This window comes from Beta vulgaris, chromosome 9 (genome assembly GCF_026745355.1).
Source record: "Beta vulgaris subsp. vulgaris cultivar EL10 chromosome 9, EL10.2, whole genome shotgun sequence".
Taxonomy (NCBI): Eukaryota; Viridiplantae; Streptophyta; class Magnoliopsida; order Caryophyllales; family Amaranthaceae; genus Beta; species Beta vulgaris.
This window is the reverse complement of record NC_079210.1, coordinates 5,963,187-5,982,681: the sequence shown is the minus strand read 5'-3', so window position 1 is coordinate 5,982,681 and position 19,495 is coordinate 5,963,187. Positions and strand designations below refer to the sequence as shown.

The following is a 19,495-nucleotide window of genomic DNA, read 5'->3' as shown; positions in this document are numbered from 1 at the left end:
CAAAAATACAAAAATATAATTATAACAATCACTCACAAGTCAACTAAAATCATAAAATTGCATAATTTACGTTATGCAAATCACTAAAATGAGAACTTTACAAAAACTTAAAAACTCACCTACAAACTACAACCTATGAAAAAATTGGCTTGAAATCAAAGTGACCACTTTCTTTACAATTTATGAAGTACTGTACTTAATTCAAAAATCAACTAAAATTATAATATTAGAATCAAATAAATTCAAATCATAAATAAATTCATAATTTCTATTTTGTTCATAGAATTTAACTTTGAAAAGTAAAAAAAAAAAAAAACAAAAAGAATGGTGAGAGACTTAAGTGACGAAAACTAAACCAATCAAATTTTGCAACTAAAAACAATTATACTTCGTATGTCTAATGTTCAAATTTTGACTCTTATGCCGAAGAAAATCGAGTTTCTGTTTTGAAAAAAAATTCAAGCACGCATCGCGTGCAAAAAAATCTAGTATATATATATAAAGTCCTATTTTTATTTTTACGAAACAATAATTACTGATAATCGTGAGTCATTCAATTCTTAATTAGTATCTATCCTATAAATAGGCATATTTTATTATACCCCCTCTGTCCCATAATATAGTGCCTACTTCATTTTTTGGTGGGTCAAACTTTAAAATCTTTGACCGAATATTCTCATTTGTATGTATAAAATAACATATTCATGTGGGATCTTGTTAGATTTGTCTCAATATCTAGTTTCATACTATCAACTCTTTATATTTTTTATTAATACGAAATTGAAGATATTAAAGGCCAAAGTTACATCTTGAAGACCGTGTATAAAAGAAACAAGCACTATATTATGGGACAGAGGGAGTATCTCTTATGCGTTGGCGGCATCTTTATATATATGGTCCCGAATCCAATGATATTTAGGAACGACCCTAAAGAGTCAAGACCAACATATCATGAGATTAAAGTAATACTACAAAACTACTAATAAGTAACAATTCCTAAGGCTATGTTTAGTTCACCTGAAATTTTCTGATATGATCTGAACTTATTTTTTCTGATCTGATATGATCTGATCTGAACTGATTTGATCTGATCTGATTACAAAATCTTATCTTTTAGATTTTTCTCAATATATAAGAAAAAATATAGTCATGTGGGATCTTGTTTGATTCGTACTTTATTAATATTCAATTATTATAATTTTTACTAATATGTAATGAAAGATATTTAATAGTAATAATGATTTTTAAATCTGATGTGATCTGAACTTATTTTTTCTGATCTGATCTGATCTGATCTGATCTGAAATAAGCAAAAATAAGGTGAACTGAACATAGCCTAAGAGTTTACAAAACAGAGGCACATCCCTAGGAAACAAAACCTAAAACTAATTTGACCCAAACTGAAGTAGATACTTAGCTGAGTTAGATATAAAAGACACTGGACATAAAATTGAAGAAACAAAGTACGGTAGCCACTGTACTCGTCGTTTGTCTGCTGCGGTTGTGAAAATCGGAGTTGCGCAGGTGAACATAAATTCTGATGTTGTTAGTTTCATATTAGAGACTAGAGAGAGATTGGTTTTTCACTTTTCTAATGTCAAATTATAATGCGAGTATGAATATACTAGTTGCGTTGATTTTTCATGTGTATATATATATATATTAGCAATTGAGCTAGGACAATTAGAAAAACAATTGTAATTTTGCCTAATTTTAATCTTTCTAATGGTATTTGGTAGCTTCAAAGTTCAAACACTCTTATATAGTCCTTGTTTTGCTGAAAATGCATCTAATATAACATTGATGTTACTTTCCTTTTATAAAGATTCTTTTTATAACAATTATAGTTTTGCCCATTTCTATTTGTGCAGAAGCTGAACTGAGGCAGTTAACATGTTGCAGCTTTTTCTTGTTTGTTAATGGCACCTCTAACAATGGACATTCTGGATAATGTGGCTACTTTAGTGCTGTGTTTTTGTTTACATATAGGGGCTTATGTAGGAAGAAATCGTGGCCCTATGGTTGTTTTTAATTGAAGAGAGGGATTTATATCGTATATGTACCCTTTGGTAAAGCAAATACGTAACATTCGTAGAACGCTCACTTATTATTCTCACTTGCTAGACCATTGCCTCTCTTTAAAGTCGGTCAAGCTTACCAAAGTGGTTCATGGGCAGTTGATAAAAGTTGGCTTCAATGGCCATACATTTCTAGGTAATCGTTGCCTCGAACTTTATACTCGTTGTCAGTTCATTGATGATATTGTCAAAGCATTTGGTGACATAACAAGGAAGAATAGCATTACTTGGAACATCTTTTTGAAGGGTTTGCTGAATTGTGGTTACAGTGACATGGCTCATTCCTTGTTCCTGAGAATGCCTGAACGAGATGTTGTGAGTTGGAATTCTATGCTTTCATGGTATGCTTCATGTGGACATACTGATTTTGTGTGGAAAAGATTCCGGGAAATGCTATGTATGGGAGTGAAGCCAAGTGGGTATACTTACTCAATTATTGTATCTTTGGTGTTTGATGCCCTCTCGGGCAAGGAGCTTCATGGTAGGATGATAAGAAGTGGTTTAATCACGGAGAATGTGGTGCTAGGGAATTCTTTAATTGATATGTATAGTAAGATTGGCCTAGCTGACTATGCGATTGGTGTGTTTTCAAGTATGGAATATCTGGACTTGATCTCTTGGAATTCATTAATTATGGGATGTAGTAAAGCTGGATATGGAGAATTAGCACTTAGTCAGTTTTCGTCTATGAGATACTTGGGGTATCCACCTGATCACTTCACATGTTCTGCGGTGCTCACTTGCTGTACGAATTTACGGAACTTGGAAAAGGGTAAGCAGATTTTTGCTCTCTGTATCAAGGTTGGGTTTCTTTCCAATTCAGTTATCTCAAGTGCCATTATTGATCTGCTCTCGAAATGCAACAGATTGGAGCATTCAGTTCAGCTCTTTAAAGAACTTGACAGATGCGATTCTGCAGTTTACAATTCCATGATTTCAAGCTATGCGTCTCATGGCTTTAGTGAGAGTGCTATCCAGCTTCTTGTGCTCATGCTGAGGGAGGGTATTAGGCCTACTGAATTCACGCTAAGCAGTGTTCTGGCCTCCATTTGTGGTATACAGGCAGATCAAGGAACTCAAATCCATTCTTTGGCGATTAAATCAGGTTTTGGGATGGATTTTATAATTTGTAGCTCACTTGTTCATATGTATGCAACACTTGGATTAATTGATTGTGCTCGGAGAATTTTTGCAAGTATAGCTCTGCCAGATCTGGTATGTTGGAATATCATGATTACGGGTTTGACTCTTAATGGAAGATTGGTGGAGGCAATAGACACCTTCAAAGAGCTACATAGAAGAGGTCCATTGCCTGATCAAATATCACTAACAGGAGTTCTACGAGCTTGTAGCTATGGAGGTTTTGTTGATGAAGGAATTGCTATATTTTCAATAATGGAGGAATATTATGGTGTTAAACCATGCTATGACAATTATGCTTGCCTTGTGGACCTATTGTGTCAAGATGGTAGGCTTGATGATGCAATGGAAATTACTGAAATGATGCCTTATGAACCAAGTTCGATGATTTGGGAATTGTTACTTCATGCATGTGGAGTTCATGGGGATGTGAGGCTTGTTGAGAAAGTGGCTCAGAGATTGATGGAGTTGGAGCCGCAGTTATCTCTACCATACATTGTGTTGGGCCGTATATATGAAATGAGGGGCCAGTGGGAGGACATAATTCGGGTGAGGAAAGCCATGAAGAGGAATGTGGTGAAAAACTTTGGTGGGTGTAGTTGGATTGTGATAAAAAATCATGTATACAGTTTTACAGCAGAACAGCTGCAGCAACATGCAGGCAAGGATATCTACTCTGTTCTCAGATTACTGACTTTGGAGAAGGGTGAAATTACGCCCTTGGAAACAAATTTGGCCGAAATTGATGCTATGGAATCATGTCTTTGGTAATATAAGGTGTTTTCCATGTGTTCATGGCAGAAAGATTGCTGCTACTAGTGTAATGCTCATGGAGCTAAAAAGGGTATGTATTCCTCCCTGAGGTCAAATGAAACATATTGCACTTGCATAAATACTGACTTGCTTATAACATTCAACCTTCAAATTATCGTTAAAAGGATTACAAATAGACGAGTTTATCAATTTTTTTCCTTTGTCAATTGTTTGGCTCGGTAAATTTCTGGAATTGTTTGAAGCTTTAATCAAACTAAGACCCATAGATAAATTTTTATCTGGGTATGGACATAATCATAAAGAGCTTTTCATTCTTATAGTAATACATATTTACCAACTTAATTTTAGGGGTGTTAGCTTTTTTATGCTTACTGTATCGGCATACAAAACAAGTATGACGAAGCATGAAGTTACTTGGTACACTTCAGCTGCTGTGTGGAATATTAAACGGGTCAGGAAAATCCAACATTTTGGACTCATTTGCTTTGTTCTGGGTATTACGAACTTGCAGCAACTTCGAGCCTCAAATCTTCAGGAACTAGTATATATTGGAGGCTAGACAGGGACTACTAAGGCTACGGTCTCGATTAAATGCAGTTGCTTATTTTTGCAGCTATTGATTCTGGGAGTTTTAACAACAGTGTTGCAGAGCAGCAGGTTAGTTAAATATGTTGTTCCTTGATGGTTTTGATTGTTATTTCGGCGTGTTCAATTAGGAAATCTTAATGCTTGAGTTTAGTGGAATTTGCATGTTTGAAGATCTTAACCATATTTGATGTTAGGGTGTTTTTAAACAAAGTATTTAAGACCAAAAACTTGGATCTTTCATATTTGAGCGATAATTTAGAATTTTTCTTATATATGTTCTTGGAATTAGCACTTGAATTATGCGAAATTCATCATCTTTCTAGCATAGTTTTGGAAATTAGCGAATGAGCACTTCGATTTCATGGTTTGGTTGATCGTCCATCTCAATCTGATTTTACATTTTGCTGAATATTGTTTAGAGGTTTTCTATATTTTCCAAAAGGTATGAAAGACGAGTGAGAGGGGAGGAGAGCAATATGCCCTTACATGTACGTCCATTTTGCAAGTTGCTTGTGGTAGGGCTGAGTTTTTTTCTTATCCTGTAATTTCTTACTGAGGGAGAGTGGATATGAACTTGATGAATAAATCATATATGGGTTCTGCAAAGGGGGAAGCTGGAATTAGCTTATTCTCTCTTCCATGAGATGACAGAAGGAGGTTTGCTTCCAACTGAATTTATCTTTACCATTCTAATTGATGGACATTGCAAAAGAGGTAACGTATATGGAGCACTAGGATTACTTGCGAAGATGTAGGAATGTATCCTGTAATTCAGACCTTTAATGCCATTATAAGTGGTTTAGCAAAAGCAAATAGGTTTGTTGATGCGGAGAAATTGTGCAGCAGGATGTCTTGAGTATGGACTTTAACCTAATGGTATCTCTACATATCATTGATTGATGGTATTTATCGACATAGTGGGACAAATCTTGCTTTCAAGGTGCTTCATGAGATGGAAAAAAACGACTGCCAGCCAAATTTTTGCATATGTACAGTGTACTGAATATATGCATTCTGTCAAGAAGGAAAAGTTGACTGTCCAGAAGGTTTGTTTGAACAAATGCAAAGGAAAGGGATATCCCCTGATGTTGTTGCATTTACCTCTCTTTTTGATGTTTTGTAATGGTTGGTAGGCTAGAGCATGCCTTTTGGCTTCTCCAGAAGATGTTGGAGTCGAGCTGCCAACCTAATTATCGCACTTCCTATTGCTGAAAGGTTTGCATAAAGAGTGCCATTTCCGGTGAAAAAGTTTGCTGTCCAGAATGATGCCTCTTATAGTTTTCCTTTTGATACTAACGGCCGGTTTGGTAGTTGTTAATAAATTGCGGTAATGGGAATGAATTTTAAGTGTAATTTTATTAAGGAAGCACCCTTAAAATCTCCATGGGGAGGCATTTTTTCTCCATGGGCAAGCAATCTCACCCCTAAACTTGTGTTTTTGTCTCCAAATGGAAGCAATTTTCATTACCACTCATTACCACCCTACAAGTGGTATTGGATGAGAATGAAAATTCAAGAAGGAAAGTGGACATTTTAGGATAAATTAGCATTACCATGGGAATGGACAATGATATTTTTCACAAATTTACACATGAATTCATTCCCATTACCACCATTTATGACCAACTACCAAACGGGCCGTAAGGACATTGGATCGGAAGTAGTCAGCCACCTCTTTGCCAGACTCAGAAATTGATGTGGAGTCAGCACATACGAGTATGTCACCGATTATGTAGAGAAGGCAAGTACTACGAGGCAGAACAATTGGTAAAAACATGCAGGAGAAACAATTGCCTCCGAATGATGGCATCTGTAATTCGTTATTGATAATTCATTGTAGACGTTTAAGAGTGGAAGCTGCTCTAGATATCTTCAAATCGACATCAAGTAGTGATTTAGAGCCCCCATTATCTACTTATGGGTTGCTTATATGTACTTTGTTCAAGTTAAATAAGGTGGTTGAAGCTAAATCGCTGTTTAAGAACATCCTGTTCGAGATTTAGAGTATAAAGTTAGTTTATTTCATGATATATTGTTTGAAGTTACTTGGTTATGGTGTTGTTACTTGAAACAATATATGTAATACTATGCTATGTAGTGAATAGAAATGGGCCTAGAATAGCCTCGCACTCGCTCACAAGGCCTCGCTTGAAGTTGCTCGTCGCTCGCACAAGCAAGCAGGCAGGTCTGGCTGGTCGCGACTCGCGACATATGTCGCACCTCGCGACGCTGGACGCTCGCACAAGCAGGGAAGGATGGGCTGGTCGCGACTCGCGACCTGGGTCGCACCTCGCGACGCTGCCCAGGTCGCGACTCGCGTTATCCTTCTGTTTTTTCGCTGCTTTTTGCGTGATTTCGTGTGTTTTGACGGTTTGTCAATGTATTGTTTCGGTTTCTCTGAAACGATAGAGCATTAGTATATATATGAGATCTCTCATATGATGAAGGGGTTGAAGAAAAATAACTTCTTTCTATTGCATAAGAATTAAAAGTTTATCATCTTTACAAATTATTTCTTTCTTTCACTCATTTGACGGATCTCATAACGAGCGTGATATTCGTTGTTCTTCTTTGTATCTCGGAAGTGAATTCCTTGTAACCCGTGCTCTGTGTAGGGTAGGAATATTGCTTTTGGGAAAGTGTCCCAACACGCCTAGAAGATTCAAAGTTCATCTAGTAATCATCTTTGTCACCCTTTTACCTTTTCTAACAATCCAAAAGCAATTTTTCTTGACGATGGCTACAATACGTGAGATGACTTCGAATTTTCAGAAACTTGACAAGTTTGAAGGTGTGGGTTTCCGTAGATGGCAAAAGAAGATGCATTTTCTTCTCACTTCTCTTTCGGTGGCATATGTTTTGAGTACTCCAAAACCCGAGTTTGTGGAAGATGAAACTTTGGAGGCCTCAAGGAGAAGGAACAAGTGGGAGAACGACGATTATATATGTGGTCACATTTTAAACGGTATGTCTGACACTTTTTTGATGTTTATCAATTCTATGAATCCGCTAAAATGCTTTGGGATGACCTTGAGTCAAAATACATGGCCGAAGATGCATCTAGTAAGAAGTTCTTAGTTAGTAATTTAATAACTTTAAGATGAATGAAACAAGGCCTGTGATGGAACAATTCCATGAAATTCAAAGGATTTTAGGAAGTTTTAAACAACACAATATTAGTATGGATGAAACTTTTTGTATCTTCAATAATTGACAAATTACCACCAAGTTGGAAGGATGTTAGAAATACTCTTAAACATAGGAAAGATGATATAAATGTGGAACAATTGGGTGCTCATCTTCGGATTGAAGAGGGCATTCGGGTTCAAGATGGACAAAAGGAGGTAAATCCTAATTCTTCTACCATTAACATGGTGGAGGATGGAAAGTTCAAAGACTCAAATCCTAAGAAGAGGGCTAATAATTTCACCAAAGGCAACAACTTTAAGAAGCCTAAGAATGGTGGAGTGTTCAACAACGTGGTTGTTGGGAGTGTGGCAAGCCCGGACACTTCAAAAAGGATTGCTTCCTATGGAAGAAGAATGAACAAAAAGAATGAGCAAGGTGGAGGGAAAGGCGAGTCTAGCCAATCCCAAGCCAAACAAGGTACTTGTCACAACTTTCATGTAATTCAGTTTGAATTATATGTGTATGATTTCTGAAATCTTTTGTGTACAGGATGATTGTTCATGGTATATCGATTCAGGAGCTTCAAGGCATGTGTGCAAGGAGCGGTCTTCATTCAAAACCTTCAAGGAGGTGGACAATGGAGAAGTTCTATACATGGGAAATGACTCTACAGCTCAAGTTCTTGGTGTAGGACAAGTAGAGTTGGTCTTTAGTTCCGGAAATCTCTAGTGTTAAGAGATGTTGTATTTGCTCCGGAACTTAGGCGTAATCTAGTGTCAGGAGCTATCTTGAATCGAATAGGTTTTAAAATGGTTTTTGAGTCGGACAAATTTTATTATCTAAGGGTGGTTTGTTTGTTGGACTTGGTTATTTTGTAATGGTATGTTTAAACTTAGCATTTCAAATGCTTTATTAACAATGTGTGTGTTATTAATGATAATTCTTCTCTTTGGCATTTAAGACTTGGTCATGTTAATTATAGAAAATTATATTCTATGGCTAAGGATGATTTAATTCCTTCTTTTGATCCAAGTATTGAGAAGTGTAGAACATGCATGCTTACCAAAATAACTAGGTGTTCTTTCCCTAATAATGTGGAAAGAGATACTAAATTGCTTGATTTAGTACATAGTGATCTTTGTGATTTTCATAGTACACCTTCTTTAGGAAACAAAAAATATAATAACTTTATTGATGATCATTCACGATTTTGTTATGTATATCTATTTGTCTACTAAAGATGAAGCCCTAGAAAAATTTGAGATCTATAAAAATGAAGTAGAATTGCAACTAAGTGACAAGGTTAAACGGTTTAGAACCGATAGAGGTGGTGAATTTCATAATCCTAGTTATTTCCAAGCTTTAGGAAATTACATGAAACAACCGCGTTATACACCACAACAAAATGGTGTAGCGGAAAGAAAAATAGAACTTTACAAGAAATGGTAAATTCTATGTTATCCTACTCGGGTTTGAGTGATGGTTTTTGGGGTGAAGCGGTTTTAACGCTTGTTACATCTTGAATCGTGTTCCTATGAAAAAGAACAAAGTAACCCCTTATGAATTATGGTACAAAAGAAAACCAAATCTAAGTTACATTAGAGTTTGGGGATGTAGGGCAATAGTTAAAGTGCCGGAACCTAAACGTAAAAAGTTAGGTGAAAGAGGAGTTGAATGCATCTTTATAGGATATGCTGTTCATAGCAAATCCTATAGGTTCTATGTTATAGAACAAAACGACTTTTGGTCGGTTCACACTATTGTGGAGTCAAGAGATGCAATTTTTGATGAAAATAGATATTCATCGGTTCCTAGACCAAAGGAATAACTCCAAGTACCGAAATTCAAGAATTGATCAAACTATATGATCAGAGTTAGATGAACAAATTCTAGATGAAAATGTTGCATCTACATCAACTCAACCAAGGAGAAGTAAACGGGTTAGGAAAGAGAAATCTTTTGGCCCGGATTTTCATGTATATTTGGTTGAAGGATCAAGAGATAGTGTTTTGACTAAATTTCCATATGTCTATAATGTGGAAGGGATCCTTTAACATATGATGAGGCCATGCAATCTCAAGATGCTTCATTTTGGAAGAAGCTATTGATGATGAAATGGACTCAATCATGGGGAATAACACATGGGTTTAGCGGACCTACCTCCTAAATGTAAACCAATAGGGTGCAAATGGATTTTCAAGAAGAAAATGAAAATCGATGGAACTATTGACAAGTTCAAAGCCCGGTTAGTGGCACAAGGCTTTTCTCAAAAGCCGGGTATCGATTATTTCGATACATATGCACCTGTAGCTCGAATCTCCACTATAAGATTATTGATTGCTTGCAGCAATTCATAATCTTGTGATCCATCAAATGGATGTCAAGACTGCGTTCTTGTATGGAGAATTAGATGAGGAGGTTTACATGAGACAACCGGTTGGATTTGTTGTCAAAGGTCAAGAACAAAAAGTTTGCAAATAATTAGATCTTTGTATGGGCTAAAACAAGCACCTAAGCAATGGCATCAAAAATTTGATGAGGTAGTGTTGTCTGAGGTTCAAATTGAACAATTCAGACAAGTGTGTATATAGCAAATTTGATGACAATGGTCATGGTGTATGATTTGCTTATATGTAGATGACATGCTAATTTTTGGAACTGATTTATCCCAAGTTGAGTGGACTAAATCTTTTCTATCGTCTAAGTTCTCAATGAAAGATTTGGGGGAGGCGGATGTCATTCTAGGAATTAGAATTAAAAGAAGCAAAGGTAAATTGAGTTTGTCTCAATCTCACTACATCGAAAAGGTTCTTAAGAAATTCGATGTTAGTGGTTGCTCTTTTGTGTCAACTCCAATGGACCCTAGTGAGAAATTACTACCTAATGTAGGTAGTGCTGTATCTCAACTTGAGTATTCAAGGGTGATTGGATGTTTGATGTATGCAATGACGAGTACTAGGCCGGATATCGCATTTGCGGTAGGCAAACTTAGTAGGTATACATAATCCTAGTATGGCAAGCTATTCGTCGTGTTTAAGGTATTTAGGAAAAACCAAGGACTATGGTTTATCCTACAGTGGATATCCTTCGGTTTTAGAAGGGTATTCGGATGCAAGTTGGATCTCTAATAAAGAGATCACTCTTCTACAAGTGGATGGGTATTTCTACTTGGGGGAGGTGCTATATCTTGGGCTTCCAAGAAACAAACTTGCATAGCGGATTCCTCCATGACTTCGGAATTCATTGCTTTTTCTTCCGCAAGCAAAGAGGCGGAGTGGTTGAAGAATCTCATGATTGAGATTCCTTTGTTGCCAAAACCGATATCGCCATAGCGATTCATTGTGATAACGATGCTGCTTTGGCAAGAGCATATAGTCAAGTCTATAATGGTAAGTCAAGACACATTGGTGTGCGGCATAGCTACATCCAAGGACTTATCAAGGATAGTGTAATCACTGTTGACTATGTACGTACAACGTATAATCTAGCGGATTGTTTTACAAAGGCCTTGGCTAGAGATAATGTAAAGAGGATGGCAATCGGTTTAGGATTGGAGCCCCTCGAGAATCACGAATGAGGGAATCTTAACTTAACGCCCAATATGACGTTGGGTCTTAAGTTCAATAAGATTAATTTCTTCATTTAGATGATTGTAGAACTTTATTCATCCTAAGTTTAGTTCTATAACTGTGTTGTATAAGGAGGTTGTATAACTTAATAGGTCTCTTGTTTATGTTTTTCACAGTAGCATGTATTTTAGAGATCTACCTATGTAAGTGTGAAGTTTAGCCGCTTCAAGGAGCTATTGGGGCATACCTTTGATCTAAGTAGCACCAATACGGATACGGGGACGGATACGGGTACGGGGACGGGGACGGAAAACGGCAAAATTAAAATTTCTGAAAACGGGTACGACTTGGATTCGACAAAAAATAAATGTAATATATTTTAATGAACATATTACGTCAAAATTTTCCTACATAAATCTCTGTTTAATTTTTGTAAAAAAATATTAAAAGACATACATATTAAAATATAATAGATAAATTTTTCTTCCTAGAATATAAACTTATATATATAGGGCTATAAAAGATAAGTAAATAATTCCATTTAGTAAAAAAAATAAAATTGTAAGTTAGAAAAAGACAAACAGTAAAAGAAACAACTTTATTTATTTTTTTAAAATAAATTGGACAGCTGTATTATACCTGTACTACATCACTCTTCTGACTTACTATTACTTTTGTTTCTTAATATAATTGCATGAGCCAAGGAGAATACAATTGTCTCACGTGCTTCTTTAATAGGCTTTTAACTTTAACCCTTCTCCTTCCCATTCCCCTTCTCCCACAGTAAAAAAAAAAAAAAAAAAAAAGAGTAAACGCTGAACCAGAAAAGGTCGAGCAAGGCTGCTGGGGAAGATGAGATGCGTGACTGCCGAGCATTTGTGGTGCTTGCCGGTGAAGAAGAGGGAGAGAAAAAGGTTGCGCAACTTCTACGAGAATGAAAAAGGCATATAATCGAATTGGGGGAAATTATAGAAAACCCTAGATCTGAGTTTTACATGGCTGGGTACGTCTTTCACAAGTCCCAACCGTACCCAAGACGTACCCAAATACCGCCTCGCCGTACCCAAGAGCATCCAACATACCCATTGAGTTCGTTTTGGGGACGAATCCTAGCCGTACCCGTACCGTATCCGTACCGGGTACGGGATTCGGCCCTCAAGAGGCGTACCCGTGCTTCATAGGCTTTGATACACTTATGAATAGATATGGACACAAGGCTTTATGTGTCGGTTTATAATGAGTTTAAGTCATTTGTCTTGTGTGTATAGTATCTTCGGGTTTCCATTATGTATTGAAATTGGTTCAATCGTTATCGACACCAATTGGATACGGATACTTGGAATGTGTATTGTACTATATGGAAGTTCAAGTTTTATACACTTTCATTTATGCATGAGATTGTTTTGTTACGATGATGTTTGTGCATAACTATTATGTATACTCTAAATGGGGGAGGATTGTTGGAGATTTAGAGTATAGAGTTAGTTTATTTCATCATATATTGTTTGAAGTTACTTGGTTATGGTGTTGTTACTTGAAACAATATATGTAATACTATGCTATGTAGTGAATAGAAATGGGCCTAGAATAGCCTCGCACTTGCTCACAAGGCCTCGCTTGAAGTTGCTCGTCGCTCGCACAAGCATGGAGGCAGGTCTGGCTGGTCGCGACTCGCGACATATGTCCACCTCGCGACGCTCGCACAAGCAGGGAAGGATGGGCTGGTCGCGACTCGCGACCTGGGTCGCACCTCGCGACGCTGCCCAGGTCGTGACTCGCGACACTGGTAGCGACTCGCGATATCCTTCTGTTTTTTCGCTGCTTTTTGCGTGATTTCGCGTGTTTTGACGGTTTGTCAATGTATTGTTTCGGTTTCTCTGAAACGATAGAGCATTAGTATATATATGAGATCTCTCATATGATGAAGACGTTGAAGAAAAATAACTTCTCTCTATTGCATAAGAATTAAAAGTTCATCATCTTTACAAATTATTTCTTTCTTTCACTCATTTGACGGATCTCATAACGAGCGTGATATTCGTTGTTCTTCTTTGTATCTCGGAAGTGAATTCCTTGTAACCCGTGCTCAGTGTAGGGTAGGAATATTGCTTTTGGGAAAGTGTCCCAACACGCCTAAAAGATTCAAAGTTCATCTAGTAATCATCTTTGTCACCCTTTTACCTTTTCTAACACATCCTTGATAAAGATTGGAACTCAGATGAGGTTGTTTGGAGTGTGTTAGTTGATGAAGTACTGAAGGACAGACAACTGGATCCATATGTGAAGCTACTTCAAATAATTCAGTCCAGTAAACACACTATCAATTTGTTCACTTCCAAGCTTTTGGCTGAAGAAATTTCAAAAGTGGATGGATCTTTGAAAACTAATCTGCTTGTTGACAAACAGATACACACTACAGATTGTTCCCCTGGTTAAGATTTTGCGTGTTCAGTGAGCATTGGCTCATGATTAATTGAATGCGTGTCAGTGTTTCTGCAAGTGATAGTGATGGTGATGGCAAAAGTTCGCCAAATTGTCTCCTTTGCAGCTCTGTGTCCGCACAAGGTGAGCAAGGCCAAGCATATACAAACTTCAAGATCTGTTAACTCTATGCTTCTCCTTGTGACATTAATTATTTTTGCTCTGCCAATGTGAAATGTCTTCAGTTAACATTTTGCTGATTTATCGTTGAGTCTAATGCTATTGCTATTTGGTGGAAATAGTAGGGCCTGGGAACTTCTCGTTTCCTTTGAGTGGTTGGTCACGGGTGGCTAACAATATTATGCAAAAGCCCATGATTGATCCAGTTGCATCTTTCTCCACATGTGTTGCTTCATGGAGGGTTTGATTCTCTATTGGCAATTTAGCTACCAAGATTTTATTCATGAAAGCATATTCCACACCCTTTTTGATGGATTGGAGGCTGAAGTATCATGTAGTATCTGGCCTTGAAGGCGTCCCTTGAGAGTGTGGAATTCAGAGAAGCCGCCTATAAACAGGCTAACAGATGCTTTAGTGCAGGTGGCTATATTATCAGAATTGGGGCTCTGTAAAGGTAAGAGCTTTGCCTCATATATCATATACATGGAACCCTTAAGACTCCTCAACTGCTTAACCATATTAATTATCAGGCGGTAAAGTTACAAAGGAAGAAAGTCCTCACACATTGCTCAATTTTAAAATGAAATTTTTTAATTTGATTGTTTTATGGACTTAATATGGCATTTAGCTGGAAGGATGATGCTTAAGTTCCGACTTCTGAGTAATCTAGCTGTATAAATTATTGTGAATGCATCTGTAGTAGCAGAGCACATAAAAAAATATGTTATTCTAAAAAGAAAATCAGGGTCAGGAACAGTTGGAAGAGAGGAAAGCAAACTAGCACTTCAATTTTATTAGAAATTATGATGAAACTACTTTCAAATATGTTTCCTGAATATATTCCTCTTTATTGGTGTGTATGATGTAGTCATGTTTGATTTGGTACAAATGAATGGTTTAGCTGAAAATCACCTGCACAGATATTCTTGATGTAGGATTTACCTGATTGGAGGAACAACTTGTATGTTCTTCATAATACATTTTTGTGTATCTTTATAGAATTATACTCCATTTGATCAGAAAAGCAACTTGTGTATTGTGTCTCTCTTTTTATCATTAAGACACGACTTATTGGTGAATATAATTTCTTTTTGAAATGGTGAATATAATATTTTGATAGAGCTCAAAGGTGACATCTTCCGTAGCACTGATTAGAGATATGGGTCCTAGTTGATACTCAGATCCGTTGAGATTGGGAATATTTGAAATTGCTAGACATTCATCAAATATCATGCCAAATTTTTGAGTACTTCTAGTTTTGACAATTTAACAAAATGATAATTCAATATATCGAGATATGTTTGAAATCTATAAAATGTTTGAGAGAACTTTTGCTGTTTTGCACGCAACTTCTGTAACCTGGAATCCTTTTAACCTGTTATAATTGTGGATTATTTGGTGGTGGAGATTGTATTAGTATCTGCTAGTCAAGAACCTGAAATCATTTTGACCTGGTAGGGGGTGTTTGGTTGGGACGGTGGGACGTTGTTGGTGGTGACCAAGAATAGAAAGGGAATGGCCGTACTAAGTTCCCTTTATATTCCTGGTGTTTGGCTCACTTTTTTTATATTCTTGAATAGAAATACCCCAAACTCCATCTTCTTGATTCCCCCACATCCCTCGGTTTTTGAACTCCCTTAATTCAGGTTTTGGCCCTTTGGGTACCATCACTAGTTCACTACATCAATCACCCCATGCTGCACTGCACCATCACCCCTTCATCCCATTGTTGCACTGCTGCACCACGCCACCGTTATTTATCACTACCTAGAAACCACCGCCTCCCTCTCGCCCCCCCCCCCCTTCCACCCCATCCATTAGATGATTCATGACCAAGCCAAAATCACCATAAAAAGAGGCTATAAGCCTATAAGCCAAAACCACGAGCAAAATTCAGCAATAAAAAGAGTAGAGAGAGAATAAATTGAGGGAAAATAAACTTATTGGTGTCTTTTAATCCAATAAATAGATCTGAGAGGCCCATATTCACGGATTTTAATGGTCAATTTCAAGCATTGCAGCTTCAGTGATGGAATTTGACCATTAAAACCACTGCAACCAAAAAAATAATTCAGACCACTGTTCATGTGTATAGGAAAGAAGAAGATGGCTAAGGGAGGGAGGAGAATCCAAAAGGAGGTGGCTGTTTGGATGTAGAGAGTGGTTGGAAGAGGAATCAATCATGGTATTTGAGAATTGAAGAGAGGGGAAGAGTTGGATAGGGGGTAGTGGGGTTGTTTCCCAAATAGTGAACCAATCATGTTTGTAAGTTCCCTTTCCTGTTCTCCTCTATCACCTTTCTTGATTCCTTTCCTTCCTTTGTTGGAGAACCAAACACCCCCTTAATTAGTTATAGATATTAAACTATTAAGCATGTCTATCATATTTGTGAAGGAGATTGTATTAGCATTTGATATTCTAGTTTATGGACTTTAGACAATTACCTTGCTGAAAAATGCCAGCTATCATATTTGTGAAGGAGATTGTATTAGCATTTGATATTCTAGTTTATGGACTTTAGACAATTACCTTGCTGAAAAATGCCAGCTCTTAAGACTGGGTCTTGAAGGGTCTAGCCAAGTACTTCTCATGTTAATGAGGTACGAATAGATGCACTTATATGACTAGGTGGTAGATATATCAGATAATGTGATCTGAATGATGTTGATGTCTCGCATAACTCCTTTCAGACAGTGGAAAAAAAAAAAGAAGACGGTAGGACTTCTTCAAGCAGTTAGTGCTGTTCCAATTCATTTGAGGCTCCGACATTTCTAATATGGAGGTGGAATTATGAGAGCTGAGCGAGTGGTCATAGGCAAAACTTGTTATTGGAGATTGACCATTGTGTCTGTAAATAATTGTTATGGAAAAGAAAATAGCAGTAGAGGGGCCATTTATATGGGAGTGCAGGTGTTTGCTCATGGCTGGCTTGGTCGGTTTTAATGTGGTGGAAGTTGCATGGGACTATGGGAGCCCTGGGATAAGGGGAGAGAGGGTACTAGATGGTGAAGTAATTGCGACCATACCATCTGGTCAAGTTGAGGAACTTGTCAAACACTTAACGGAGATTAAAGTTGTCAGCTGCTACTGTGGTTCGTTTTCGGTCATCTGTATTAATTCCCGAAGCTTGCTTGCATCATAATATTCTTTTCTCTAATTTTGTAGGTTCCTAGTGATCTGGAAGTGGGTTATGTTCCTTTTAGCTTTGGTGGCGCTTATCCTGGATTGTTCCTTTTTACAAATCCATCAAGGTTCATTCGTCCAGTTAAAAATATTTCCATTCCTCCTGATGATAGCAATGATATTGTACTAGAGGGTGGGGTTATTCCATATGGACGTTTTAGTAATCAGTATCGAAGAGGGGTATTTGAGGGAGAGGGTGGTGGATTACAGGACTTCATAACCCGACATAAATTATTTAGATGCTGCCTAGGGGTTTTTCAATATGATCTGTGTCCAAATCTTCTACCCTATGCTTGTACCTTTTGTTGCTTATAACACCTGAAGTATCAATGATCCTATTAGCTGCTAGTAGCTTTAATTGATTGAAACAATAGACCATCACGGAAATTGTTATATCGCTGTTATGGGGTAAAATTCCAGTCCACGTGGCAGCAATATAGTGGCAGCATATGTGTACATGTGACAGCAAGCGATTGGTTTGAAGATAGAAGCACGGATTGCTGATGTGGCAGGAGGTAGTTTTGACCTTCTTAAGAAGAAAAAAGTCATTAACGTCACGGGGGAGACCAACAAGGAGGTTACAACAACCTAGCAAAGATATAGGGGAATCCCTAGAAAAGAGTATCTAAAGCTTACTAGTGGCGAAATGGTTACACCCTCCGACGGCAACATAACATTACACTATAAATAGCTCATTTATGTAGCATTTAAAGATAAGATCATGTCACCAACACTTTAGCTCAATCATGCTCTCTCTCTCTCTCTCTCCATTATTTTTCTTTCATATTCTTAATTTGCCATCTCTCTTTCTCTCTAACCTGAGTTGCTCGTCCAACTTGTCAATCAGGCAAAATCAGTCAACTGTACTGCAACTTATTATTATTATTATAGTAGATTGGCGGAACACCGATTCCCCCGTGGTTTTCTCCACATTTAAAGGGTTTTCACGTAAAATTGTCTTGTGTTATTTCATTATTTCTGCACTATATTTCGTCCATTTATTTTGCCAAGTATTACAAGTTAATTGTCAACCCCCTCTCCAAGCAAATTGATCATTGTGTATAATTTGTCCTAAACAATTGCCGTCTCAGTTTGCTTTATAAGTGATAGTTGATAGTCAAGAGAGTCTATCCTTGTCTTTGCCTGTATGCATGATTAAGCAGATACATCTACATCACAAAGAAATTATGACTTATGGTTTGCTATCTTGTTGCAGGCTTAAGCAATGTTGCTTGGATGTGGCAATGCAGTACATTTTTCCAAGATTTAAGGCAAGTGTACAGTCGCATATTTTGTGATGTAACACTGAGTTATCCCTTTTTGTTGTATACCTAACCAGATAAGTATAGCTGACTACATTTTATTCAGGTGACCCAATGTTCATTCAATATTCATTGCTCTAGTAGTCTAGTTTGGATGTTCTTTTTTAACAGAAAGCAATAAAAGTATCATCTCTTTTTTTCGAGGAATAATTATAATCTTTAGTATTGCTGACAGAATTTTGTGAATTCTACTTAATATTGCTCTTGAGTTGCAATTTATAGTGTAAGAAAGCATAGTTGATTGCGTCTGTTTGTCTTCTAGATCCACACAGATCGTATCGTATAAGGTGTAAGTTGAAGAAATGGTGTGTAATTTTCCATGGAACGTTGTATGTAAATGACCATGGTAACGGATATCAAACATGTTTCTTCTTCATTGAAAACTAGTACTATATACCACCTGAAAAGTATGGTAATGACTAATAAGTACCGAGTGGTATTGAAAAGCTATGAAGTTACTCAGGTATCAAGAAATGGACTGCTATATCACTTTGATGTTGCATGAAAGGAGAAGTCGATATTATAGGGTGTGATTTAATTTCTAATACACCCAACTTTTGTATTCATTTTTCTGTGCAAGTATTTAGGGCTCGTTTGGTATAATTGTTGCAAACGGAATGGAATGCTCATCGTTAAGAGAGGGGAAAGGAAACAGTGAACATTACTGTTATCCATTGTTTGGTTTAATAGAGAAACGGAATGGGTAAGGGTGTGAAGATGAGGGAGAGATGTGTAGAGATGGAGATAAAAGTGACAGACAAGGAGGAGTTAGAAGACAGGAAGGTGATGGAATATGTTTCCCCTGTATTTTGAGCAGTAACAAATGCGCAGTATTTATTTCCTTTAATAAACGGATACAGTTATGGATTAGGCACACGAAACATTTTGTAATGGTAATGCTTTACTGAATCTGTTTCTAACCTGTGAAAATCTCATACCAAACATTGCCTTAGCTCGGGAGGAAAGATGCATTGTACTTAGCTATCTGAACGGTGCCTTAGGAAGGGTGTTCTTGGAAGTTGGAACAACCCCCCGTTGATCAATGAACATGTATTCAATTCTCACCTACAAAATCTAGAGCATCTATCTCTACTTTGATTTTTTTCCCACT

The 19,495-nt window shown here is 37.1% G+C and overlaps 1 protein-coding gene and 1 pseudogene across 10 annotated transcripts; both read left to right on the top strand.

Moving 5' to 3' along the window:
* Positions 1–1,379: 1,379 nt before the first annotated feature.
* On the top strand, positions 1,380–18,561 carry LOC104883171 (pentatricopeptide repeat-containing protein At1g43980, mitochondrial). Of its 10 annotated transcripts, none has more exons than XM_019247302.3 (6): positions 1,380–1,524; positions 1,872–4,062; positions 4,504–4,649; positions 13,485–13,843; positions 14,005–14,333; positions 18,279–18,561. In XM_019247302.3, exon 2 carries the CDS (start codon positions 2,058–2,060, stop codon positions 3,987–3,989), a length of 1,932 nt encoding a protein of 643 aa, XP_019102847.1. In that variant the 5' UTR covers positions 1,380–1,524; positions 1,872–2,057; the 3' UTR covers positions 3,990–4,062; positions 4,504–4,649; positions 13,485–13,843; positions 14,005–14,333; positions 18,279–18,561. The 10 variants fall into 10 exon arrangements, with proteins under 10 accessions (XP_019102847.1, XP_010665945.1, XP_019102848.1 ...); XM_010667643.4 differs by having other exon boundaries at positions 14,002–14,333; XM_019247303.3 differs by lacking the exon at positions 13,485–13,843.
* LOC130590143 (putative pentatricopeptide repeat-containing protein At2g02150) lies at positions 4,584–7,199 on the top strand (annotated as a pseudogene).
* Positions 18,562–19,495: the final 934 nt, after the last annotated feature.